Here is a 27,428-nt window from a genome sequence, read left to right on the forward strand (position 1 = left end):
AATCTTATGCAGAGGTTAGACTCTATACAGTCTTTACTGAGCATTTGTTCTGATTTGCGTGTGAGATGGTTATACAACATTGAGAATTTGTCCTGTGTTTATCCTGATTTGCTTGTGGGGTGTTTTTATATCCTCCTGTTAATCGTTCATTCATCCCACCCTTTTCATTGCATTTCCTTCACTTTCCAAACTGCAAAGAGGCTGATTCTTTTATAAAGTCGATTTGTTGCACTAGGGTGACAGAGTGTGTTAATCCAATTGGATTGTGTGAACTTAAATGTACAGTATGCGCTTGAAACCCTCCCGCAAAATGGTGACAGTTTGATGTCCATGCCTAGTTTCCCCCTTAACTGTTAGCTTCTGACGCTTCCTGGATTTCTTCTTAGCACCCTTATGTTCTCTCTTCAATCTGCTTGCTTGTTTTTTTTAACATTTCTGGCTTTGCTAATATAAGGAACCAGTGGGAACCTACAACACATTTCCCCCCTAGTGTATCACCCACATCCTAACAGGAATGCTCCTTGTCAGTGCTTTGTACAGTCTAGAACAGGAACCCTTTGAGTGTTGGTTGGAGGTGGCAAAGGACCTACTTTTTCTTTCCACCCTCCTCTCACTGTGCTATACAATTGCAAAGGAGTCAGGATTGATAAAGAGCTTGGAGGAGTATAAAATAGGATGGAGAGGGTCATTTCCTAATGCTGAGCTCAAGGATACTATAAACAGTTTGACACACCCACACAGGCCAATTCTCATTCTCTCCCTCCATTTCCCAGCCCATAAACATTCCATGGCTTAACTGGCCTCAGTTATGCCTTTAATTCCTAGACTCACACAAGCCCTGTTCAGGAGAAAAAGCCTTTGTGTGGTTCTAATAATCACAGGAGAATAGAGCCATGCTCATTAGCCATGCTCCTTGCATTGTGTCCCCACTGCTCTCCAGGTGTCACAACTAGAAGGTCTGAATCTCAGAGTCTGCTTTATGCCTTTGGGCTCCTTATATGATTTCAAACCCTGATCACACAGAGCTTTAGCCTGTGTCACATGTTGTGGAGGCGACATGTTGTGGAGGCTCCCTTCTCCAAACCCCTTCCTCTTCATATGATGGAGGCACAACACCTGAATAGGGCTGTGGCCTGTCTGAGTTCAGTTTCTTCAGATTGTTTTCTGAAATCCTGGGCGAATCCTGGATTTTACCATAGCCATGATTGGACAACAGTGTTTCCTTCTATCTCCAAGGAAAAAATAACAGTAAGGACAAGAGTTTGGAGTGAACATAGGTGAACATGAGATGTGTGTGTCTTTGCACCAATATTTGTCCTGTAATTTTATTTGGAAGAGCAGCAGATCTGGCTTTCCCTAGCGACCCAGTGTTTGATTTGCTTCAAGGAAGCTTCTGGTTTGTTGAATAAGATATATACTCTCACTTGGCCTCGACTTGACTTTTTTCCACTCTTATCTTTGCAGATCCAGATACTGATGCTGCTACCATCCAGCAGGTCAGCGATTACGTCCTCTCCCTTCGCCTTCCCGCTGACACTGCCACAGTCCTCAGGAAAATGAATGAGATTCAGAGCCTGGCAGCTAAGCTGCAGTGCCCTGAGACATTCATTTCCCAAACGGCTGGGGATGTTGCTAAGGCCAGACAGCTTCAGCAGCAGGCAGAAGAAGCCAGGTAAAGAGGCCTTTAGTACTGTTGGATCATGTAAGGAGAGTGATGGAACCTGTTTGTAGATATTATTCAGAAGAAAGGTCCTGCCCTATAGCTAGTACAAGATTCTTTGCCTTCTTGAGGCTTCCCGGGGACGTGTGCGCAAAACCTCAAGTTTTTAAACCAATTCAAATAAGACACTATATATGTGATGTGGTTTCATTTAGCACCCACTGAGATCTGTTGGTAGAAGCATGCCAGCCACATCATTGAAGCATCACCCCACTCTGTTGGTTGAATACAGGAACATTGCTCTCCTTTCTGGACAGACATTAACCCTGCATCCAATCCACCTACACTAGTGGCCAAAATTGTGGAAACCTGTTGGAAAAAGTGTATTTCCGAGCTTTGGTGGCTCTCATAACACCACTTTCTTTTAGAGTAATACCATAAAATTATATATCAATGGAAAGATAATTTAATGAAGAATGTAATGCAACAAAGTTTGTTCAATTTTCTGTATTCTGTCAAAGGTTATATAGCCAAATAAACAAAAAAAGGGTGGTGTTATGAGCCATCAAACCTCAAAATTACACTTTCCCCAAAAGGTTTCCACAATTTTGGCAACCAGTGTACTTGGGTTTAGTGCTTGCTATAGCAGCATGGGGAGGGAGCTCCGAGTTTGTATTCTACACTTAATTGCTGCTGTTGTTACTATGTGCACAATTCTTGAATTTGCACTGAATTATTTGTATAGGATTCCCCCCATAACTTTTCAATTACCGTTTTTTTCGCCCTATAGGACGCACTTTTTCCCCTCCAAAAATGAAGGGGAAATCTGTGTGCGTCCTATGGGGCGAATGCAGGCTTTCGCTGAAGTTTGGAGAGTGAGAGGGGTTGGTGCGCACCGACCCCTCTCGCTCTCCAGGCTTCAGGAAGCTATCAGCAAGCCTGGGGAGCCCGCGCTTCGGGCAGACATTGGGCAGCCCCACAAGCTCGGGGGACAGCGGGAGGCGCAGCGCCGCCATCCCACTGTTCCCCGACCTGGTTTGGATTCCCCGACCTGGGTTTTTTTTTTTGGGGGGGGGGAAATAAAGGAATTTCCCCCCTTTATTTCCCCCCAAAAAACTAGGTGTGTCCTATGGGCCGGTGCGTCCTATGGGACGAAAAACATGGTACTTGGGTGGGGTCAGAGGCAGCTGAGTGAGGCACAGTGACTTGCTTCAGTGAAACTCATCCCCAGCCAGATCCAGTGAGATAAAGGTGGTCAGGCCCCCACTTCCTCATCCTTTTTGATATCTCTTGGCAGCAGGGAGGCTATGCTGAGAGTATCCCTGCAAGTGTGGAAGGTTAGCCTCTTGCAGAAACTTATCCTTGGAATGGAGATGGGAGCCAAGGATTTCCTGGATGACAGATCATATATTGTAGCTGCTGTACATTATGTTATTAGCTCTCACCATGCTAGCATAAAGTGATGGGATCTTTTACACAGACAACATTTTTCACTAGCACTCACTTCGGCAACCACCTAAGATTCTGAATTAAAGTTTGCTGGCTTATCTTGCTTGGACGCTGCTCAAGGTTTTGTCCCTGCTGCATACACACACACACACACACACACACACACACACAATACGTCCAAAGCACCACCAAGCATTATGTGATCTGTAGTTTACCTCTCACAGAGCTACACTTCCCAGCACTCTAAGCAAACTACAGTTCCCAGGATCCTTTGAGAGTAAAATGTGCTTTACATGTATGGTGTGGATGCTTTGTTTATAGATGCTTGTTGTAGTCCATCCTCTCTGCCACTTCCCACTTCTTACTGGCCCAGTCTGTCTATTTTTCATGTAGCAATATGTGATGGGAATTCAGAGGGGTTCTTTTTCATAAATATACATTTAACATTTTCCTAGGAATCGTGCCAATGCTATTGGGGCCAATGTGGAAGATGTGGTGGAGAATTTGAAGCAAGCAAACACAGCACTTCAGGAGGCCGAGGACACCATCAGTGGCTCTGGCTATTCCCTCCGGCTCATCCAAGACCGCCTTAATGAGGCGAGTGATACTTGAGTGTCTGGCTCTGAAGCCCCCAAATGAATGGCTTACTCTAAAGCAAGCCGGCAGGACTTGTGATCCTCCAGGCCCAAATACATCTTTATTGTTCTGTCAATGACTCATGTTAAAAAAAGAAGAAGTTCTGTGAAGGTGGAACACCTACACACTCCCCGACAGAAACAATAAAGCACATTACCTATTTAAAGGCATAACATTATAAAGATTGATTTCAACTCAGAGCATCATAACTTCCCTTCCCTTGCACAGTCCAGGTAATGTCAACTATTCTAACCCTAAACAGTTAACATAAAAATATTCAGTCCCATTTCAAGTCTGGATAAGCTAAGTGTCTTCATTATTTCCTGCGACATGGATTGCCAACTGGGAGGACATGGGCAGTTGTTGGCCGTCTTGCATTTTTTCATGCAAGAGAATATATTTTTGTACACACATATTTTTCTCAGTTCTGGGGAATGCTCTGTTTTTATTAGACAACAACAGCATCATGTGTGTGTGTGTGTGTGTGTACGTAATCAATATTGTGCAATCTCCACCATTGAGATTAGCAGGGCATGGGTGACTTCCTATGGCAAGCAGGAGGTTCTTGGGGGAGCAGGAGGCAGAAATCAGTAATGACTGGACGCGCTTAAGTTTTGTGTTCTGCCAGCCATTTTGTATTCTGCCATGTCCTAACAACCACCATTTTAGAACTAGCATCCATAGCAGTCTAAATATTTGAAGTGTGCCTGCTGGTCCAAAAAAAGTTGGTGATTTCCATAGATTCTTGAGTAGAACAAAGTTTTTGCAATGAATATATTTTTTCAGGGACAAGAATTTTCATTGCTAAATGTTTCCTCTTTTGGGATGCTCAGATCCAGGCTGTCCTTAATCCAGCTGAGAAGCGTGTGCAGGACATCACTGGTCAGCTGGATGGTTTCACTGGGAGACTTGCCCAGCTACAGCTTAATGCAAAGCAGAACCTGTTGTTGGCTGCTGATGCTCAGCAAAAAGCAGGAGAAGCCAGTGAGCAAGCAAGGAGCACTCAGCAGGTATGGGAAATGGGAGCTTCCAGACACTACAATGTTTCTTCCCCCCTTCATTTTAAAGCTGTCGCATTGTGATTCAAGGAAAGCATATCACTGTGTTTCCTGTAGTTGTTTGCATGCTCTGGGGTGCAATATTAGTCAAGCAGCCCTGGCCAATACCTTTTGGGAGCTGCTTTGAATTCTGCTCCCAGTTTGGTGGTTATTCATGACGATGGCATGCTGCCTCACTATAATATAGTGTCTCTATCATACATACCTTCTCTCTTTTGCTTGTCCAGCAATTCAATTCAATTATAGCCCTAAACAACAGACCACTGAGGAACTGATGGAATTCATAGAATTGGGTTGTTTAAAGAGCATTTTACATATCACATGCAGTTGTCAGCCTCAGCTCATCTTTTTTCATAATCCTTTGATCTAGTTATACAGGGGTATATTCGATGCACTTGTTCTATTAGTGCAAGGATTTGTGCTTGAGCAATGGAATTTCCCCCTTCCTCCTCTTTGCACCCTCTGCACCTTTCACAGATCTGCTCCAGAACATTGGGGGATATTGTAGTGGAGGTTGGGATATTGGAAATTCTATGGCATCCACATGATAGAGCCGTCAGATGTGTGACATTAGCCTGTTCCCTCAATTTCTTCACAGAGATTTGAACAGGTGAGACAAAAATATGCAGAATTTAAGAGGAGGATGGGACAAGGATCAAACCTGGGAGAGCAAGGGGCTCGGATCCAAAATGCCCACAAGGAGGCCAGCACATTGTTCACAGAAGCCTTGAGTATGATGGCCAAAATGGGAGGTAAGGAGAGCATGACTTATAGCTGACCTCACAGTAATTTTCTCTGCCTTGCCTGACCACACAGGATTACAGATTTGAAAAGAACTAAAGGTTCTCCTTGGATTAATTTTATCTCTAGAATAAGTAGAATCCTACTAAAGTCAAAAGCAGTATTGAAGGCGTTTCATTTTGGGTACAAATCTGGAATGGGGAACCTTTGGCCCTTTGGATGTTGATGACATCCAACTTGCATTAGTCCTAGCTGGTGTGGCCAGTAATCGGGGTGATGGGAGTCTGCTGAAGACTATAAGGCCTTGTGAGCATGTTCTCCAAAATGGAGGCTGTGTGCATTTCTGGAGTAGCAAAATCTCTGCCAGTCCAGTTTCAGGGTTTTGTGGAAAGGTGAAACGAACAGCGACTGCAATAACCCCCGTGTATCTCTGCTCTTTCTTTTGATGCTATGTCCACTGAAGGGTGGGGTCGGGGTGTCATGTAAACAGAGTGTCCTATAGAGCCACTCACAGGCTCGCATCTTAACAACTGGTTGCCAAGCCAAGTGCCAGATTTTTTCGATGCTTCATTTGAACACTTCAGTTTGAAGCTTTCAAACCTAATGACTTTGCTCGACACGCTTTGGGAAGCAGCCAGTGTGTAGACTAAATGCCTTGGCCCCTGTAGCAGGTGGAGCATGAGTAACTGGCTGGCTCAGAGCCAGGGATGTTGCTGGAAAGGGGAGTCGGTGTTGCTTCCATTGATAAAGCTGTGCCTCTAATGAATGGCTTTCATTGAAGGTGCCTCTCTGTGCCAGAGACTTGGCAGCTGGCTGCTGCCAGGCACTTACTCCTGCTCAGAGTTTGCTAAATGCAGCAAGGAGTGTTGATATTACTAAATAGAGCAGCAGGCAATTTCCTATGCAGAACACGAAGAGCATATTTTACCAGTGTCTGCTGACGTCAATGCCAAAACTTGTTTGCCCCTAATCGGAAGGAACTGATTCAGGATGCTATGTGATAGAGCAGCAATTTTTTTAAAAAAATTGTGGTTCAGATCCTGCCACTGTTTTAGGCAGGCTCAGTGGGGGGTGTTAAGGATAGGCAGAAAATGTGGTCTGCAAGGCTCAAGGGTGTAGACTCAAGCAAAAGTCAGCTGCTGAATTTGTCTACTAAAATAGATGTACTACTATCCAGAACTTGCAGGAATGCTTGCATCAACTGTGGCAGCACTTAATTGATTTGTTGTGCTCAAGGTCCTTTTTCCATCCTTGGAACCGGTCTTCTGCTTTCTGCATGCATATGCCTTTCCTCCTCTTAGGACTGAAGCTTGTTCTTTGCATTAGGAAGTTTAAAAGTAATGCTGAATTTGTGCACAAAGAGCTGTGCATGCTTGGTAATGCAAGCAAGGGGGAGGGTAGGATCTCCAGAGATAAAGTGTGATCTTGAGAGATTAACACACACTCTGCAACAGGGGGCATATTATATAACAGCTTAGTTTCACTCTGATCAGATGAATGAGAAACCCATGGCTGCTGCTGAGCAACAGCCTACACACACATATATAATGTTAAAGAACTGGAGATCAAACAAAAACCTTTCTTTTCCGTGCATGTACCTGATTTCTTTTTCAACCCACAGCTATAGAAACAGAGCTTCAAGATAGCAACAGTGCATTTCTCCTTGAATCAGCCAAGCTGGCAGGCCTGGAAAAAAAGGTGGAAGCCATTCGCGATCATATCAGTCGTCGAGTTGAATATTACGCCACATGCACGGACTAGCACAGCCCTTCCTGTCTCCTTTCAGATGCCTTTTCCCCTCTTTACAAATAAAACAACTTTATCAGGAGGAGAAGCTAGCTGTGAACCAAAAGAGCCCTAGCTTTTAAAGAAGTCAGTGGGTTAATTTATTTGCCTTTCAAGGTCTTTTTTATACTTTAGAATTACTGTTTTCAATTAAAACTTGCAGATGGTTCCTTTTTATGTAGAGAGTGTGCTTATTTTGCAACTTTTGTACTACAGAAACAAGGGGGACTGAAGCTGGGTTTGGATTAGGGAAGAAACACAGTCATGAATAGTGATTGTGAGCAGCAATAATAATGACACTGCTGTATCTTGGACTTTATATTACAAGGACATCTTGTCTTATTAGCCACCACCTGCTTTATTGACAGCATAACACTCTGCAGACGGCAGGAAGAAAATCTGCCCTTGGAGTTCAGGTGAGCGCCCTCCAGAATGAGTTAACAGACCGCTTCCTTTGCCATCAATAACCAACAAGCACTTAAAAACCAATCAGCTTTATTAAGCATGGTACATATTGTAGAATCACTGGCTTGGAAGCAGAACTTGGCTTCATCAAGAGAATAGGAATGCTATGTATGTCCCCTCTGCATCCATTGGAAGGTGTACAAGGAATATGGAAGTTTTTGCCCAACTACAGCTGGAGGACATCTTGTTGGCTACCACAGCTGTAATGAAAGCTACACAAGCAAGCCAGCATAGAATGCATTCAGACTTGATCACCTTTTCCACATGGGCTCAGCACAAAAGAAGAACTCCTGGCAAGTGTTCTGTTATTCCACTGGACAGCTACAGGCTATAAATACAAAGCAAACATGCCCCCTACTTCCCACCCCCGCATAAAATATAGCTGTTTGCAAGGATGTAGATAAGTACACTGAAATGGCTAGCAAAAACCTGCCTTCCTTTCATAGAAATGTTTTCTTGTTGGTATTAATGATCCCTCTAACATTTCAAGTCAATTGCATCACAGAAATCCTCAGGCCCAGTGCTTCCCCCCCACTAGAAAAATAGGTGCCAGTACTCACCATGAAGTTGTTACAGTAAGTGCCATATTTTTTAACAACAAATAAGAGGTGCCAGTACTGGAGTACCCCCTGAAAAAACACTGCTCAGGCCTATGAATGTGTAGCACTTAAATGAATGGCCACAGGCAACCGAGAACTCACTTCGGCCTGGCAGAGCTCAGACCAGGCTCCTCTTCTCTCTTCTTGCACAAGTGATGTTTGATTTTGTGGCTTTGAAGAGATGAATCCAACAGCCCTTCTGAAAAGAGATGAAATATAGTTTCCCATAGTTGTAACATAGTTCCCCAAAATTCAGAAGTGCTACAGTTGTTTATCTTGTGGTTGGTATTTTTAAAAGCTCTGCCCACTGAAACAGGGTGCTGAAATGGAGGATAGTGGTTCAGCAAAAACTACACAGTAATACCAGTGATAAAACTAAGTGTTTGTCCCCAAGAACCAAAACCGCTGCTGGATCTCAAACTGCTTTGGCAGAGATTATACTTATTAAACATTAAGGATCTCTCAGAAGGTGGCACACTGGCCATAATCCAATATAGAGTTAAGCATGCTTTAAGGTGTGGGGATCTTTTTGATCCCAAAGGGCACATTCCTCATGGGGAACCTCTGGGAGCTTCATGCAAGCAGCGCATGGGGCAGGCACCTTCATTCATTAGAAGTCAAAAGTTTCTCTACACCCATCTCTCTAACCACCATCCAGGCACATGCACATTTAAGCCAACTTCTCTAGCTAAACAAAGACACTTTTCACCTAAGCATTAAGCAAGAACAGGAGAGAATGGAAATGCAACTGGATCATCAAGGTTTCACCACTAGAAAGGGCCCTGCAATACGTCTGGATCTAGACACACTTACCCGGTAAATGTATGAGAAAGACTCAAATGGCTGATTTTCCAATCACATCACCAAACAAACTCCAGTTTGCCCAGTGCCAAAATAGGAGTGGTTACTGGCTTTCACTGGAACAAGGACTTCTGAGTTGAAATGACTGAGATTTGGAAGAGAACATTGAAAACAAAACAAGAGTGAATTATATGTGTGGAAGACAGCAGCAGCATTGTTTAAAAATACTTACATATGAATCAGCTCATCTATAGGTCAGCAGCTTTATGGCTCAAGGATCTATTCACCAATAAAGTGTGCAAGAAGTAAACTACTGCTTTCCCCCCTGCATGATTTTGAAACTCACATTAGCATAAAATCCTTACAGCAGATTAAATGGTTAAGAATCAAGCTGACAGTCAGTTGGGGTAATAGTCTACTGCTTAACTTGCAACAATTTGGGAATCCTATCAGACACATTTCATACAAAACTGAGGTTCCGTAGAGTGTGACAACACACTGACATCCAAATTACAGATGTATCCAGCCTGTACAAGGGAGTTTTGATGAGTGTTGCAGTTCAGATGAAGTTACACACCCATATGCTTCACTGCATACACATAAGTCACAGGTGCAGAAGCCTACCTCTGCTAATTAACTTCCCTTGCTAGATTTGGATATTTTTGGGTTAGAGTAGACCTACTGAAATTAATAGACAAGGCTAATTTAGGTCAACTCATTTCAGTGGGTCTACTTCAAGGAAAACTTAGTTGGATAAAAACCTTTGCCTTAACATTTCAAAAATAAGTGGATTAAAAAAAGCCTAATTTGAAAAAGAAAGTACTTATAAGGCTGGGTTTGCATGCAAGACCATAAAGTATATTTGAACATCTCATGCACTGCTTGTTCTATGTGGGAGTGTTGTTAATCTGGAATAAAATATGGATAAATTTAATGTGAACATTCCTGTCATTATAGGCTTTATATCCACCTTATAGAGTAACCTGAGAACAAACTAATTTAAGCTTCTTAAAGCTGTCATACTTTTAGGAGTTACTGTGAATCTGATGGGTTTTCATGATTTGATGACACCAAATCGCAGCACTCTACTTTTTAAAGCCATCAGTGCATTCTGGTTTTGTCAACGCATAGCAAAGGGAATCATTTCCAGCATGGTCTCCTAACAAAAGCGAATACTTTTGTGGGGTTCTGAGTGTGAAAGCAAATTACTTCAAGCCTGATATTACACCCTCAGGAAATTTTCAAGGCAAGGGAAATTGCCTTTTCATATTTTCCTTTGAATCAGAATCCGTGAATTTTGCAATAAATCTCAAGATACGCCAAAGAAGATAAAGCAAAAATGGTTAGAGGTACAATTGTTGCTCTGTGGGAGCACATGCCAGCATCTCATTTGGGACCTGGTGGAAAAAAATGCAATGGACAAAGCAAGTCTCCCTCCTTCTGTATCCAGCTGTCCTGAACTGGTTTGGCAATCACAACCCATCTACAGCATAATGGAAAGGTTCACACAATGTATCAGGGAAGGCCGAAATGGTTGAGCACATTTAGCACAGAGGTATAATGCATACTGAATGCACACTGGATGTTCAAAACCTGACCCCACCCCCCTAATACCCTACTGGGCAGAATTACCCACAATGTGCAGGCTTTGGACTTTAATAAAGTTCTCAAAAAGTCTCTCCAAGGTTCACATGGATTAGGCAAATGTTGCCACCAGCAAAGCTGGTCATTAGAAAGAATAGGGGGAAAACTGTTGCAATGGTCTTTCTGTGACACTTCTTTTTGTACAGTTGGCTTTAATATAGTGTTCATTTTTATATTTGCATTGTGTGTTGCATTGGGTGGCCTTGTAGTGCAAGAGCTAAGCCTTTGAAAAATGAATAAAAGAAGCATCTCTCTCAAACAGCTTGCCCACAGTAGACATAAGAGTAGAGGAAAGCTCTACATTCTCATACGCCCCCTTTTTTTGGCTTAACATTTTCCCTCCCATTGGAAACAATGGAGGGCAGGAAGTGGAGGGAGAGATGTAGTCACATTCAGGAGCATAACTAAATTATTCCCCAGATAGAGAATGCATCAGAGAACTAAAGCAGTTCAGGAGCCTTTGGGTCCAAGCCCCTTCCTGGCATGTCCTTTGTGGCCATGCTGAGATTGGAACTCTGGTGTTTGGAGGATCCAGTCGTGAAAAAAGGGAGGATCTAACATGAGATCTCCTTCTCCTGTGTTTGAGGTCTCCAACACTGAGTAAGTTAGACCTGATCTATTCCATGACCCCTGGCATGCCCTCCCATGAACCATAAGGTTGCGCCCTCACTGACAATTAGGGCCTCCTGTTCAACAATTCCATGTGGTGGAATGGACACTTACTGGGGTTTGGCACCTCTTTTGAGGAGCACTGACTCTGAGCAAAAAGCCGTCTTCACTTTCTCATGTGTTCCACATGCTGTGTTGCAGCTAAATGAAGGTCCGTTTGGAGAGCTCTGGTGGTCTTCTGTGGCTGTGCTGGAAGTGACAGGGAGGGGTGTGGTAGCCGGGTGATCCAAACACTTGCTGTCTGCCATCTTGCTTTGCTGATTAGAAAGCTCCAAAGTGTTCTGGCATGATAGCACAGGCACCAGCATCTTGGCCTCTCGATTTGGTTCTTCGTGGCTGGCGACTGATGGAGTATTGGGTCTTGATGCATTTTGCACTTCTATGAGTGGGAGACTGCTTTTGGTTTTGGTATCTGGGTGGTGGCAGTTCATATGGAGCTTCTTCATGTGGTGTACGACAGCTGCAGCATTGAAGGCTTGCTAGCAAAGAAGAAGATAACAAGTTTTGTAAGAGTGCCTACCGGACTACTGAACATTAAGTCTGTTCAGATGCTACTTTGCTCTTGGAATTCTTTCTGGAGTGACATTGGAAGCAGAATCAGGTTCCTGCTCTCCCCGCCCCATTCCCTCAAGTACAGGCAGAAGTAACAGGAAAACCAGGAGATCCCATGTTTATTTGAATATGGCAGCTTTGGTAACCCAGTGTCCTCCAGGATTTCTGGGCTACAATTGCCATCAGCTCCAGCCAACAGAGTGTGGATATGGGGTCTGCCTCTCATGTTCATTGCAAAAGTGCTCAAAGGTTTGTAATGACTAAATGTTTTATCACCTGTGTTAAATAGAACAAATAAATAAAAGGCAAAGGTTACAAACCACTTTGCACAAGGGCAATGCAATCCTATGCAGACATTCTCAGAAGTGAAAAGTGCATTTTGGATACCAATCTAAAATTGGTATATAGAGCAGATGCCATAAAGGCCTAACACAGGGGAAAGTTAAACTCCTAAAATGAATGTCAGTCCTTTATTTCTCTGGTATGACAATTCTGCCATTAATGAGGGACATTGTACAACATGGCAGGGCCAAATCCACATTAAGTCTTCTGGTATGCCAATACTCATGCTTAGGGGAGTTCCAGGAGGAGTGTCTTAGCTGGGAAATCTTTCTTTGGGGTATTTATTCATTGCTAGACACCGAACTGAATGTCCTTGGGTATCGTAATATGCTTGGATAGCAGCACCAAACAACTTACCTTCCACTTGCTCTTAGCAAAATTTTTCTGGATCTGTGCACTGACAGATGGATATATGTCACGGTGGAGAGCTGTGTTTCCATTAATCCTGCAGACAGAGGGAGAGGAATAACAGGCAGAAAGGCAGATGGTGTTTGTGAGGCATTTTGCATTCTTGCAACAGTTAGCTAATGCCTTTGTATGTTCAATCAGTAGTAATTAAACCCAAAAGGGAAAAGGCAATAGAGCACAATATAAACAAATTCTTCAGTGTTTGAGCATGGTCAGAGGAGGATGTCCCCTCCCCCTCCCTGGCTGTCCTCACAGTGAACAGCCATGCCAAATGGTAGATCTAATTCAAGGTGACCCACCTTTTCATACCAAATGGGCCACAAGAGTACTTTGACATGGAACCCACGGGCCTTGTTGCACCAGGGGATGGGGGAGCGAGGCCAAAATTTGACATGCCCTCATCCCAGTCCTTGAATTGCCTTCCTGAAGGTGGCTAAGTGAGGCACTGGGCTTTGGGAAGGAGGCATGAAGCTCAGGCACGGTCCAAGAGCCCTCCTACCTCCTTCCCAAAGCTGGAAAACCACTAACTAGGCTTTGGGAAGAAGGACTCTATGACCCTGTCAGAGCCCTCATACCTTCTTCCCAAAGCCCAGGATCCCCCTTACCAGGCTTTGGGAAGACAGCATGAGGCCTGGGCTGGGGGCATCAAATGTTGCTGAGGGTCACCCAAAAAAGGCCCTGAGGGCCACAAGTGACCCTTGAGTCACGCACTGGACTACCCTGATCTAACTTATAGGAACTAGAGCAGAGAATGACTGGGGCTGCTTCAGTGAAACTGTACAATCTGTAGATCTTCTGAACTATAGAATCATAAAACCATATAATTCTTTTTCAGTTTTTGACAAACTCAGGGAGGTGCAACCAACGTACCTTATTTTGTGTGAACATGCCCCTCTCAAAGGATTTGGTCTGAGCAGGAAGCCACTCAAATGATCATTATATTCCCTTGAATTATTGTTTCATTTGTTTTTTCATGCTTTTATATTCCTGTTTTATTGGTTTTAGGTTGCATTCTTGTGTAAATTATATTGGCCATTTTAAACGTTGTATACTGCTTAGAGGTTTTTGAAATATTAAGCTGTTTGTAAATGTTTTTAAACAAACAAAACTGCTCTTTATATTGTTCGGTACACAGGGCTGATGGAGTAATTCTTAGCTTTTTGAAGGGTCTACTTGCTTTAATGGTCATCCTGGGGAGAACTTAGAACACACCACAAGCCTGTCTGCCCCTGTGAGGCTCAGCTCAATTGCTCGCTTGAGAAGGCTCACCATAACAACCTCAACAATCTACACTAAAAGCTAACACCAGTTTTATACTATTTTAATTGCCAGAATCCTCAGAACTGAAGTTTAGTAAGGCGGTAAGAATCCTCTCCAGTTCTCACTTTACAGCACATACTGTACTACAATTCCCAAGGTACAGCATGTACATTCTTGAAGAAAAACAATTCCCTATCCATATTTTCCCACCTGCAGGTTCCAGCAAACTGAGATCTCATTTTGTCTTATGAGCCATGACCACTACGATTTCTCTACGATATGGAGTTGCATGTTTTTATTCTACTAGCAGCACTCGTCTTACCAGGGGTGCCTGAGGGCCTTCTCACAGGTAAACCTCTCATTTGGATCCTTCTCCAGTAAGTGACAGATGAAATCCTTGGCTGTTTGGAAGGAATGAGGAGAGGCAGGGTTCAGCACAAAGGCAGGAAAGCAAAACAATGCACCACAGAGCTCATCGTTTCAGGGTTCACCACATGTTTCATGGTTCATTTGGTTTGTAACCAAATACATGGCCTGTGTTGGATGGAATGCTAACTTAGTTGACAAATTCCTTACACGTGTAAAATATTTTATGTGAATGTCTATGAAGCTCCCTTATAACCAGTGCTTTTTTAAAAAATAAATGTTTTGGGGTACTCTCATTTTGACTCAAGAAAATCACCATTTTATAGTTCAAATCAGGAAAAATAAATACAGTAAATAGACAAAAGTAGAAAGATTCACAGTATCTTTAGGGGTATGCGTCCCCCTGAGTCCCCCCTGAAAAATAGCACTGTTTATATTGATCAAACCACAGTACAATGCTGGTTTGTTTCGGTTGTCAGAACCTTTCCAGGACGTTTCTGAGCCCTGTTTCCGGAGGTCCTTCTAACTGGAGATGGCAGGGGTTGAATGTGGGACATTCGACTTACGAAACACTGAACTACGATCCTTCCACTAAATTACAGGTTATGGCAGCCAAAATGCATATATTCTTGGGGAACTATTCTATAGGCAGGCCTCCTAAGGAACTGTTGAACTCCATATCCTGGAATTGTGACCAGCTGTATCCTGAGGAAATATTTTTATTAAAGTCTTCTTCCTAGCCTACTATTTTTGAATTTGATTAATATAGGAGTTTATTTGATCTGGTGTGCCAGATCAAAAACTGGCCACTTCTCCAATGTGGCATCATATACTAATGTCAGGTGGATTGGAGCCCACCAGAAGACGACAGGCTTTGCATTTGGTACTGAATTTAAAAAGCATCAAGTGCATACCCCATTGCAAAGGAACAATTGGAAGCGCAACCTAAACCATGTGCTCCCAATTGTTCCTCAGCAGTAGGTCTTGATTTTGATGTTTGGCTACAAGCCAAGCCCTGCTCCTTGACTCCCAGTGGGGCTTGCATTCAGCAACAAATTTAGATGGCATCAAATGCAAGTTCTGTTGCACAGGTGTTCTGCCAATAATTTGTTGGTGGCTATGACTTTATCTGCTCTGCACCTGTTGTCACATGATGCCAAGTGAGTGACAAGTGGAGGGGGCTGTCCAAAAATGGCTGCACAGGCCAAGCTGGCTAGCCTGGAGAGCCTAAATTTGCCCATGAGCTAGATGTTCCCATCCCTGATCTAGAACAAGAGCCCTGAAAATGTTGAACTACAATTCTCATCCCCACCCCAACTATTGGCCATGTTGGCTGATAGGAGTTGGAATTTAACATCTGGAGGGCAACAGGTCCATCCCAGAATATCATAGGCTGAATTCTTGGCCAGCTGAAGTCAATGAAGCTTTGAGACCGAAATGTCTCTGCAAAATTGCCCGGTATTTCATTAAGTATCTCTATGTTTCCTGGCCACAGTAACACTGAAAATCCATTGGTAAACAGGTCAGAGAATGAAAAAGGATCATCTCATTTATCCAATAATATTTGGAATTCTCAGTCTGAATTTTAGAAAATAGATCAGTTTCACCTAATAAATGTAGCAGAACATTAGTAGCAGCTGATGCATTCCAAACTGTGTTAGATTTTAGAAATGGAGATTTACCCACTTTACTAAGAGATAAGAAAACTCCAGGGTCTACAGGATTAGATTCCAGGACAGCAGTGTGTGTGTGTGTGTGTGTGTGTGTGTGTGTGTAATTTGTTTTAAGCTGTTTTTAATGCTGTATTTTACATTGCTGTAACCTATCCTGGGACCTTCTGCTGAAGGTTTATAGAAGAAGAGTTTGGATTTGATATCCCGCCTTATCACTACCCGAAGGAGTCTCAAAGCGGCTAACATTCTCCTTTCCCTTCCTCCCCCACAACAAACACTCTGTGAGGTGAGTGGGGTTGAGAGACTTCAGAGAAGTGTGATTAGCCCAAGGTCACCCAGCAGCTGCATGTGGAGGAGCGGAGACGCGAACCCGGTTCCCCAGATTACGAGACTACCACTCTTAACCACTACACCACACTGGCTCTCAATATAAATATAAAATCTTATAAAATATAAATCTTATAAAAGTCAAACAATAACTACAAGAGATTTACAGAATCCTTATAGCATACAAGTTTTTGTTTATATTATGAAATATACGAGTATCAGTCATAAGCAGATTCCTAAGGGTGGAATGTACCTGATTCAGAGATATCATCCCAAAATGGAGACTCAAATTCATAGTATCCTTCTCTGATCTTCTCAAACAGTTTGGACTCTGTCTCTTCATAGAAAGGAGGGTATCCACATAGGCTAAAGGGGATTGGAAAAAAGGAGGAAGGCCACCTGGATTAGATGCTGCTACTGTACACATGACTGACCTTTAATGTCTATTCAAGGAGGGATGGGTGATGAAGAAGAAGAACAACAGAGGCGTGTGCTGGTGACACAAAAGCTTCATTTGTGAACTGATTGTCAGGAGCCCTTACCTGTGGCCCCTTTATAGCAGGTGTGTTTTCACTGGAGGAGGGGGGGCTCTGGAGAAGAGTCAAAGTCAGATTTTTATGAAAAAATATAAACAATCATTGAAAAGATTAGAAGGGAACATACATTGTCATGTGGCACCAGTGGGAGCTTTCCTTCCATTTCGTATGGCAGGCATGCCTCCAGCCATGGACGAAGAGCATAGCAATTATGGTTTACCCTTCTTTTTCTTTGGTTGTGGAAGGTGGTTGCCTGCTCTTTTTTGTCTGTGCTTTATTTATTTAGGGTATGAGGTGTTATTGGGGAGTTCTGAGCATTGCCCATTTTTCTTCTGTGAAATGTATATTTTGTGGTGCACATCACCATTTCTTTGGGCCCTCCTGGACCCAAAAGGTTGGGGACCCTTGGTTTACAGCATTTTAGCTTGTAAGCTTCTCAGCCAAGGTCTTTTGGAGATCAAGCACAGTCACAATGGAAGAGAGCAGTGGAAAAGTAAAGGCAGAACAGGAGAATTCCAGGCCAGGGCTTTTTCAGTGACGGCTCCAACCTGGTGGAATGCTCTGTCCCACGAGGCTTGGAACCTGCAGGACTTGATCTCCTTCTGCAGGGCCTGTAAGACAGAGCTATTCCACCTGGCCTTCAGTTTGAATTAGCCTGATCCTCTATTCCCCTTCCCCTTTCCTCTTCTATGAAGAAATCCTTTCTGGGACCCCACATTTAAATTCTTTCCTCGTCTCCTTGCTGGCCCTAGTAGGACCAACTTGGCCAGTTAGCCCTGGTGATCATTTGATGTCTACTCACTGGGGTTCCCCCTCCCCAAAAAATGACCCCTGAATTTTTGAATTTTATTATATTGATGCTGTATTTTATATTGTATTTTATGCTATTTTATGCTGTTTTAAAGTCGTATTTTAATCAATGCTTTATATTTGCTGTTAGCAGCCCTGAGCCCGGTTTTAAAACCGGGAAGGGTGGGGTATGAATAAAAAAAATATTTATTTATTTCCTCAGTTTTAAGAGAGACCAATATCCAACGATGATGGTGCCATTTTATTGTTTTAGTGTTTTAAATTATAAAACTGCCTTGAATGCATTGAATGCACACAGTAAGAAAGAAAGCAGATTTTTAAAAACCCATAATAAGGATGGAAAACCTGTATGTATAATGTTGGCTTGTAAATGTTGGTTTGTAATGTTGGCTGTACAGTATATCTGTTTATGGTGAGTATTAGAGCACACCAGGCTACTGAACAGAGTATTTTAAAATGGGAAGTGGGTTGATTCTTCTTTTCATTCAGGTCATCAATGAATCACAGATGTTTGCTTATGCTTTTTTTCTCTGTCTCTGTCAGCCAAGCATGCAGGCAAGAAAACATCTTGTGGGCTAAAAACTGTGGTGGACATTTGCAAACTTACTATTGGGAAATGACACTTACAGGATGTAGGTAATGACTCCGATGGACCAGCAATCCACAGCTTTGCTATATGGCTTTTGTTCTAGCACCTCTGGAGCTGCAGAAAATGAAAAGGAAAGCCGGGTTAGCAATAAAATGAGCAATTTGAAAGCAAACATTCCTCTAATCAGCACAAAAATCCCTTTCAATGATGCAGAGTAGAATGGAAAAATCCAACACCTGAAGCAGGTGATGATGGAAGTTGGAAAGTCTGAGGAGGAAATTATAGTCCATCTGTAACACACCTTAAATTATGTGTAGAATATAGGGCAGCCTTGAATCCCCTGAAATTACATTTGGCACAGGAGTGAGACAGTAACTTTAAGCAGTGTATCACCAAGCTGCCTATGGAATAAGGCTGCAGTTCTATGCATGTTAAGTCGAAACAAAATTCCGCTGAAATCAATAATCCTCTTCATTCATGAACTAACTTGTGGAGCTGGGTTACCTATGCTCAGTGTCTAGGCACTGAGTATGTCTGAAAGAGAGTCTTCAAGACTTTTACTCTTTTGTGGGTGGGATTCACTGATATACTGACAAATTTAAGACTGTGCAGTTCCATTTCTTTCTTTCTTTCTTTCTCTTTCTTTCTTTTTTCTTTTCTTTTCTTTTCTTTTCTTTTAAATTGACTTTTTACAGTAAGAAAAGCAAGAGGATAATTCAGTGGAAAGTATGGGCCCGGTCTTATTCAACATCTTTATCAATGACTTGGATGATGGACTCAAGGGCATCCTGATCAAATTTGCAGATGACACCAAACTGGGAGGGGTGGCTAACACCCCAGAGGACAGGATCATACTTCAAAACGACCTTGACAGTTTAGAGAACTGGGCCAAAACAAACAAGATGAATTTTAACAGGGAGAAATGTAAAGTATTGCACTTGGGCAAAAAAAATGAGAGGCACAAATACAAGATGGGTGACACCTGGCTTGAGAGCAGTACATGTGAAAAGAATCTAGGAGTCTTGGTTGACCACAAACTTGACATGAGCCAACAGTGTGACGTGGCAGCTAAAAAAGCCAATGCAATTCTGGGCTGCATCAATAGGAGTATAGCATCTAGATCAAGGGAAGTAATAGTGCCACTGTATTCTGCTCTGGTCAGACCTCACCTGGAGTACTGTATCCAGTTCTGGGCACCACAGTTCAAGAAGGACACTGACAAACTGGAACGTGTCCAGAGGAGGGCAACCAAAATGGTCAAAGGCCTGGAAACGATGCCTTATGAGGAAAGGCTAAGGGAGCTGGGCATGTTTAGCCTGGAGAAGAGGAGGTTAAGGGGTGATATGATAGCCATGTTCAAATATATAAAAGGATGTCACATAGAGGAGGGAGAAAGGTTGTTTTCTGCTGCTCTAGAGAAGCGGACACGGAGCAACGGCTCCAAACTACAAGAAAGAAGATTCCACCTAAACATTAGGAAGAACTTCCTGACAGTAAGAGCTGTTCGACAGTGGAATTTGCTGCCAAGGAGTGTGGTGGAGTCTCCTTCTTTGGAGGTCTTTAAGCAGAGGCTTGACAACCATATGTCAGGAGTGCTCTGATGGTGTTTCCTGCTTGGCAGGGGGTTGGACTCAATGGCCCTTGTGGTCTCTTCCAACTCTATGATTCTATGATTCTATGATTATATGGAATGAAATTCCATTGATGCAACATTAAATAACCTCTCTACCAGCAAACCAGAATTAATGTCCAACAAGCAGCTGATGTTGTAGAACCGCCCACAAACTTTGTGCAAACAGATCAGGATGAATGTTCAATAAACAGAACGTTCAATTTCGAAGCGACTCTAGTATATAAAACTGTAGAAAAGAAGACTCAATGTGACTGATCTTCCAAAGGGTTCCCAATCACATGGAGAATGCCCTCGAGGCTTCAAACATGTTGTTATATGTATGAGGCTGTGGGGGCCAGACACGTGGGATCACTCTATGCATTCAGATAACATACACACAGGAGCAATGGGTTGGAGATCTAGATGTTGCGTATGCATCAATACATTCTAATTTCAAGATACAGTCAGCAACCTGCAGGTTGAGATAGCAATTTTCTTTTTAAATAACTGCCACACACAAAGGAGAAGGAAGTAATATAAAAGTGGTTAGGCACTCAATATCATATTTATGTTCACTACACTCAAATAGATAAATTTGCTGGCAGGAAGTGAATATATGTTGTCATGCATGATGACTTCAGTGATAGAGAGCAAGAATAATTGCTTACCGACATATCCTGGAGTCCCACACGCTGTCGACATGATGCCATTCTGCTCCATTTTAGACAAACCAAAGTCTGTGATCATGATTTTGGAGTCCTCCTCGGGAGTTAGGTAGAGCAGATTTTCAGGCTAGGGATAAAGGTTGAGAGTATAAAGTAAAGTAAGATGTCTAAAGAAAGGGTTTCTTCAGTGGTTGCTTCCAAGTTCTGGAACTCCCTGTTAATGGAAACCTGTCTAGTCTCTGCTTATCTTCTGCTGGCAAAGACATTATTATTCACAAAGACGTTTAGCCTTGTTAGATGACAGTATACCAAATGACTGTAAATATGCAATTTGGGGCTTGGGACTGTTTTTTTATTTTAAAAAAAACACCCCTACCCGCTTTTGTGTTTTGTGTTTTAATTTGTTAGCTGCCTTGAGCATCATTTGGTGATGTTGAAGCAAAAATACTGTAGTAAGGATTATATATGAATGACATTGCTAGTCAATGTAGATAAAGAGTATCTCAAGGAGTTTACCTTCAGATCTCGGTGGACTATCCCATTCTCATGAAGATAATGCACAGCTCCCAGGACTTGCTGAATTACAATGCTTGCATCCTTTTCAGTGTAAACACCTCGTTCTAAAATACGGTCAAATAATTCTCCTCCAGACACACTGTGGAGGAAGATAATTAGAATAATAATAAAACTGCTTTTACTGAACTGCATGCACATTCGTTCTGATCACATATTCAGGATGTTCCGTTTAAATTCTACTTTCAAGTTCAGCACACCGTGCCACTGAATAACTTGGAAGCCAAATCAGTGGGGTAGCAAAAGAGTTTTGGACCTGACTGGCGCTTCTTCAGGAAAATTCAGAGAAGCAAGATTCAACGTTCAGATGTGCTGCATAAGAAAAGGAGAAGCAACATATCTAAATGGTGAACATTTGGTCACATCCACACTGTATTTTTAAAGCACATCTCCACAAAGAACAGACTGTAATGGTGCTGGGAATTGTAGCTCTGTGAGGGTAAACTACAGTCCCCATGATTCTTTGGGGGGGACATGCCTAAAATGTTTTGAGTCACTAAATACGTATCTATTTCTACTATGCAATTGCTTTTGCTTCCGCTTCCTTCTCAGAGTTCCCATTTTTGTTGCATTTTTCACTGATAAGCCTATGATGAAGAAACTTGAAAATGCAGCTAGATAATGGAAGTTCTGCCACCCATTTCCTGGGTTTGTAAATAAAAACCCTGTCAGTAGTAATCAAAACTGGATGTACTAACATACTGAACCTAGACCATGCATTTTTCTGCCATGTTTTCTTTGAAGAACAAGGATCAGTTTTCATTTAATCCTTTCAGCGCTTGAAAACCCCCGTCCCCAACCCTTTCCTCTGTAGTTTTGTTGGAAGCTGCACAGGCTGGCTGGTGCAATCCAGTCATACAGGCAGATTATAAGAAAATAGTAACAACAACAACAACAACAACTAACTTTGCTCACAAATCTCTTTCGAGTCTTCTGTGAAGCAATCTGATTTACTAGTACTTAATTGTCACAAAGTACCTTCATTAGAAGAATCAACCTTTAATCCAGAAAGGCTTTTGGAACCTGATTGCTGACACACTAACCTAATTTCTTTTTTTAATGGTCACAGTATGAAATCAAATCAGAAATCTCTCTCTTAATCCCTCAGGGTTGCATCCAAGCAAATCATTCCGTTCACACAAGGACTTCTGCTTGCACAACAAAAGTTGTTCTCCCTCTATTCTCCCCATGCCCCACAAAATCGACTCCAGAACAAATTTGGGGGAACTGCAGGGGAAGGAGTGGGAGGGAAAATTCCATTGTGCAAATGGAAGTACTTTTGTTAATGGGATGACTTCGTTGGCTACAATCCTTAGTTGCCTTTTTTAAAAAATGGGGGTGAGGTAGAGTCTGAAGATTTTCTTTAGAATTCAACTGCCCACTATGGATGGGTCACTTGTATTGAAGAAGACACTCCCCACAACCCATTGACCAAAACACTTCAAGTGGAATAAAGGTGAAAAGTGGCCTGCACATGGATTTTAATGTCACTGGGATCAATCTCTTTAAAGCTGAATAGTTTTTAAAAAGTGCTCTTCTCCCTTCTGTTCCAGATCCCTCCCTCAATCCCACCTACAATTTTCTTTTTCCTGCTCTGAATATCTCCTTATCAAGCTGTTATTAATGGAGGGGGGAGAAGTGGACTTATGGGTGGGTTTATGAAAATGAGGCTCACAATTGTACCATCTGCAATTCTGGGATATTGTGTGGATTTCATCACAAAGATGTGTATGATGGACCTCATTCATGTTGTCACTTCATAGCCAGAAGCTACTGAAGCAGTGTGCAATAAGAGAAAATACAAGACTCAAAATAGAAAAACCGTAAAACCATTTCTACAGTTGCCCAACTAATATTCCATAAATTGACTGTCAGACTTCAGAGCAAGCCTTAAACAAAATGTGGTAAGATGCAGCTCTTATAGCACAACAACTCACTGACATTTCTCTACTTACAGCTGCATGACCAGATAATAGTGGGTCGTACTCTCATAAATGTCCTCCAGAGTCACTATGTTGTCATGCTTTATTCTGCAACCAAAGATAGAAATGTTTCACAACATAGCAAGTGTCAGAAAATGTCAAACTAAAAGCAATTCCTCTCTTGTGCAACACTTATTCCATTCAGAATGAAGCACCATTACTTCAATGTACTTATTTCAATCTACACAGGAAAGTGGGAAGCGTCCTTTTTTCCTAAGCACTGTGAGTCTCTTCTGTTCAAGGAACAACAACAAAAAATTGTTTGAAATTCTAAGAGCAAGAGAATTTTTCTTCCCAGCTATAACCAAAACCCCCCGCAGTACATTCGTAAGGAAAAGGGTTTATCTGTTTAGAAACCACAGTTTCTGAAGCCTGTTTTGCTATGTATACTCAGTCTTTGGGAAGCATACCCCCATTCTTATTTATTACCTAATTTATATACTGCTTCTTAGGGCAGAATTGCCCTTTCAAGTATACAATACAATAATCATTCAAATAAAAACCTCCTTGCACTTATCTCATTAATGATGCAACTAAAGGTTGAATTCCCTAGAAACAGCTCTTATATTTCCCTCCCTTCCTTTCTAAATTTTACCATGCCTTCTTAATAGTGTAAATATTTGAGGGATCAGAATGAAGGTTGAGATAATCCACCTTTTCGTTGCAATCATTGGATGAACAATTGGAATGAGTGGCATGAAAGAAATAACTATCTCCCACTGATTGACTATGCTATATAATAATTCAAGGAACACTGCCTCTGAACATAGAGTTTTTATTTAGCTATCATGGTCCACCCACCCTCATTTGCAAAAGATCATCAAGAAATCCATTCTGCATAATGCTAAAACCAGGTCTTTAGTGTGGTGGCACATGCTCTTTGGAACATATCTGGTGCTGTCTTTATTGCCTTATAGCTGGATGCTGAAGATGTTTCTCTTTCAAAAAGCCTTCAAAGTGGATCCTACCCTCTACCCCAGCGGGTATCTGCGTGCATGCAAAATTCCTTTCTTATACCCTGCCTGTAGGGCTGGGTTTTCATACATGATATTGTTTTGCGTGTGGTTTGAATTGTATTGCAAAATCACTCTGAGATTTAAATTATTCCATTTATGAACCACAACAAGTCTATGGTGTTGTTAAGCCCTCACAAAAGCTTGTCACCCACTTTGAAAACCATGCCACTAAGCTAACATGTGCCATCTAAAGGCTGATTTAAATTTTAGCTGTTATATCTGTTGGTTCCTGGATTGCAACATGGCAAGAACAGATCAGAAAACATATTTAAAGCATTTCTTTCTTTAGTGCATTAAATCAAATATGAAACTTCACTGTTTCAGCTATGACTTCTGCTGTCCCTCATGGGACATGTTTTTTGTTGATGCCCTTTAGTGCTTCATATATACATATCTAGTAGCCTTTCTGCGAGGCTCTGGAAACAGCACCTGGCTTTATTTTGGTGTCCCAACTATACTTACTTCTTCAGCACAGCTATTTCATTATCTAGGCTGCTGTCCCGGATGACAGGTGACTTTTTAATGCATTTCAAGGCATAAAGCTTGCCAGTCGTTCGGTGCTTCACCAGGAAAACTTCTGAAAAAGCACCTCTGTGAGGAAAGCAAAGATTGAAAGGTAGGCAAATCGATATCAGAGGCATGGTTTAACTTCTATCACTGAACACATGCAGAAAACACTGTCACATCAATAGCCAGCAAGGAAAATGGTAATAAATCAACACTCTTTTCATATGCAGATGGCATTAGTAATTAGACCTGGGGGGTTGGCTGCAAACTCAAGTATATTAATTGCATAAATACACAGTGGGATTTGAAGTTCTCTATTGAGTGATTGCATAGGAAATGTAGAGAGAAAACAGCAGTGTAGAGTGATGGTATTTATGAGGGCTGAAATACAACAGCTGCAAAGATTAAAAAAAAACAAAAAAACTTGATAATGTATCATTGCAATGTATAAACCTAGAATGAAGACTTGGATTGATATGTTTGAAGATGGCATCAACATGGCATCTTTCAATGAGGAGGAAGGAGGGGTTGGATGCATATCTAGAATCACAGAATTGTAGAATTGGAAGGGACGGTGAGAGTCATCTAGTCCAACTCCCTGCAGTGAAGGAATCTTTTGCTCAAACCCACCACCCTGAGATTAAGAGTCTTATGCTCTACTGACTGAACTACCAAGGCAAATCTAACACACATCCAACCGCTGGTGTCTTGGCCCTTTGCTTTCCCTTGCTATTTTCTACTCCATTGATGCAGAAAGTGACTATAGGACTAGAATGGGATGGGCTTCAGCTTGATTCCAGCACATCACACTTTTGGTCAGGCATTTCAGTACAGCACACATCCATTGTTGTAGGTAAAGGCTTGGGAAATGGTAGGAACTGTTTTTCTCTGGACATCCTTGTGTTAGTGGTCAGGCTGTGCTGAGGGAATAATGATAGAATCTGCATGCTCATTGGCAGAAGGGTTCCCCAAATTCAAGGGTTCCCCAAATTCAAGAGCATCTTTACTACACAGAGGCTGGGATGGCATAATTCAAGAGATGTCCTCTCTCTCACCTCCTGCCCCTTGCAACGCTAGAAGCATCACACCCATCTAGTCTCTCTTGCACATCTTCTGACATGGCCTGCTCTGCAAAGAAGCTCAGAATAAAATACCCTATGATCTTTGGATGAAGGGCAACATCTACACTTAATAAATAAATGAATAAACGCAGGAAATTCAACAGTAATAAATATGACAGGAGAGGCCACAGATTTGCATAAAATTAGCTCATGTCAGATGCAAGAGTTGGTGCCCCGGGACAGAGCCCAGGTTGAAAACTTGTCGTGGCTGGAGTAGCTCTAGGATGATGCAGTTTGCATTTCTGCTTGTGTTATTTTATATTGTGTATGCCAGGCTGCTCACCTATATGGATCATGCACCAGCAGGTTCATCAAAATCCTGCAGTCAAACAATGGGTGGGAAATGACCAGTTATTTCAGCCACAGCAGAAACTTTCTTTTTTGGCCTCCGACCTTAGTTGTCCAGTTCTTGATGAGCCTACTAGCTAGGCTTAATTAAGACCTGATAAATGAACACCCATCGCAGCTCTCAGGTCTATGGCAGGAAGTGTATTTTTAACTTTTTTAAAGCTTGCAATCTTATTAAAGGCTTTTTTGCAGGCAGCTAAACACATGGGCAGCCAAGATAGTGCTGTCTATTTTACAGGTCAGTCGTGATTTATTCTCACCACCTGAGTAGCCCTTGCAGCTGGTAATTGCTACTCTACCGACATCTCCACATGAGCTTCACACTTCTGAAGCAAGATTCTCCCAGAGCTGTCCTTCAGCCATGAGGAAATGCATTCTACAACCCGCATGGTGCATTTATTGGGGAAGGGATCCCTAATGTTCTCTGGGAGATAAAGTCAGCGGTTTCTCCAAAGCATTTTTAACGTTACATCGATGATTAACTTTTTGCAATGTTTGTGGTTTCTCTTCCCCCATTCACAGACCTTAGTGTCATTTTCAAAGAGAAACATAATTCAAAGCCATCTGGATAAAAAATGTCATATTCTTTATCCTTCAGCTTCATTTTCCATTCAGTACGCCCACCTGCCTATTTACCTCATCTTGATGCTGCAACGATGCAAAAGTAAATTGAAGTTTAAATAAGCTAGAGACCTTAAAAAACAACACCTGAACATGTTTTTTTGAATGTTTGCAGTACCTTCTTTGTAGTCCCTCTGTCTCTTCCTGCAAGCAAATACACACACTTTCTCATATTCTCACACACTTAACATTGCTTTCTCGACCAAACAGATCCTGTCTATAGGCCCTTTTATGGGACATCTTGAACTCCTCAGGTACTAAACTTTTTTATTCTGCTCTTTGGCCAAAAGGGCCCTGGAGGAGATACATAAGAGCAATAAGAATAATATCATTAACCAGGTTATGTAAAAAGGTGGTGATAGGGACAGTCTCCTTCTTAGTGTTCTTCCACTAACAGTGGAATCTGAGTCTTAGCCAGTGAAGGAGCAGCAGTTAAAGACGATGTATGCCTTGTTGTCTTCTTCATCTTGTAAGCATCCCATGACACCACAGTAACTCAACCACTGGTGGAGAGAGGCTAATTTCTTTGATTTCTAGGCTTACATGACATCACAGCAGTTCAGCCAATGGCTTGGGAGGTCTTAGAATGTGCAGCCTATTCTTACTTCCTTTT

The 27,428-nt window shown here is 42.2% G+C and overlaps 2 protein-coding genes across 4 annotated transcripts in view; one reads left to right on the forward strand and one right to left on the reverse strand.

The window, feature by feature from the left end:
* LAMB3 (laminin subunit beta 3) overlaps positions 1-7,506 on the forward strand; it is a 49,260-nt gene extending 41,754 nt beyond the window's left edge. The window contains exons 19-23 of the mRNA XM_079978952.1: positions 1,465-1,672; positions 3,565-3,706; positions 4,579-4,755; positions 5,402-5,555; positions 7,166-7,506. Coding sequence (XP_079835078.1) covers positions 1,465-1,672; positions 3,565-3,706; positions 4,579-4,755; positions 5,402-5,555; positions 7,166-7,305 — 821 coding nt within the window. The 3' untranslated portion in view covers positions 7,306-7,506. The remainder of the gene's footprint in view (positions 1-1,464; positions 1,673-3,564; positions 3,707-4,578; positions 4,756-5,401; positions 5,556-7,165) is intronic.
* A 301-nt stretch (positions 7,507-7,807) lies between these two features.
* Positions 7,808-27,428, reverse strand: part of CAMK1G (calcium/calmodulin dependent protein kinase IG) — a 35,103-nt gene continuing 15,482 nt past the window's right edge. For all 3 annotated transcript variants that reach the window (XM_079979458.1, XM_079979456.1, XM_079979457.1), the window contains exons 3-13: positions 24,681-24,809; positions 23,176-23,250; positions 21,164-21,302; positions 20,651-20,774; positions 18,409-18,484; positions 16,689-16,801; positions 14,392-14,470; positions 12,759-12,846; positions 11,562-11,986; positions 9,207-9,339; positions 7,808-8,592 (exon numbers count right to left, since the gene is read on the reverse strand). In XM_079979458.1, the coding sequence (XP_079835584.1) occupies positions 9,249-9,339; positions 11,562-11,986; positions 12,759-12,846; positions 14,392-14,470; positions 16,689-16,801; positions 18,409-18,484; positions 20,651-20,774; positions 21,164-21,302; positions 23,176-23,250; positions 24,681-24,809 (1,339 nt within the window). In that variant the 3' untranslated portion in view covers positions 7,808-8,592; positions 9,207-9,248. The remainder of the gene's footprint in view (positions 8,593-9,206; positions 9,340-11,561; positions 11,987-12,758; positions 12,847-14,391; positions 14,471-16,688; positions 16,802-18,408; positions 18,485-20,650; positions 20,775-21,163; positions 21,303-23,175; positions 23,251-24,680; positions 24,810-27,428) is intronic.

Source organism: Podarcis cretensis (assembly GCF_951804945.1).
Source record: "Podarcis cretensis genome assembly, chromosome: 6".
NCBI lineage: Eukaryota > Metazoa > Chordata > Lepidosauria > Squamata > Lacertidae > Podarcis > Podarcis cretensis.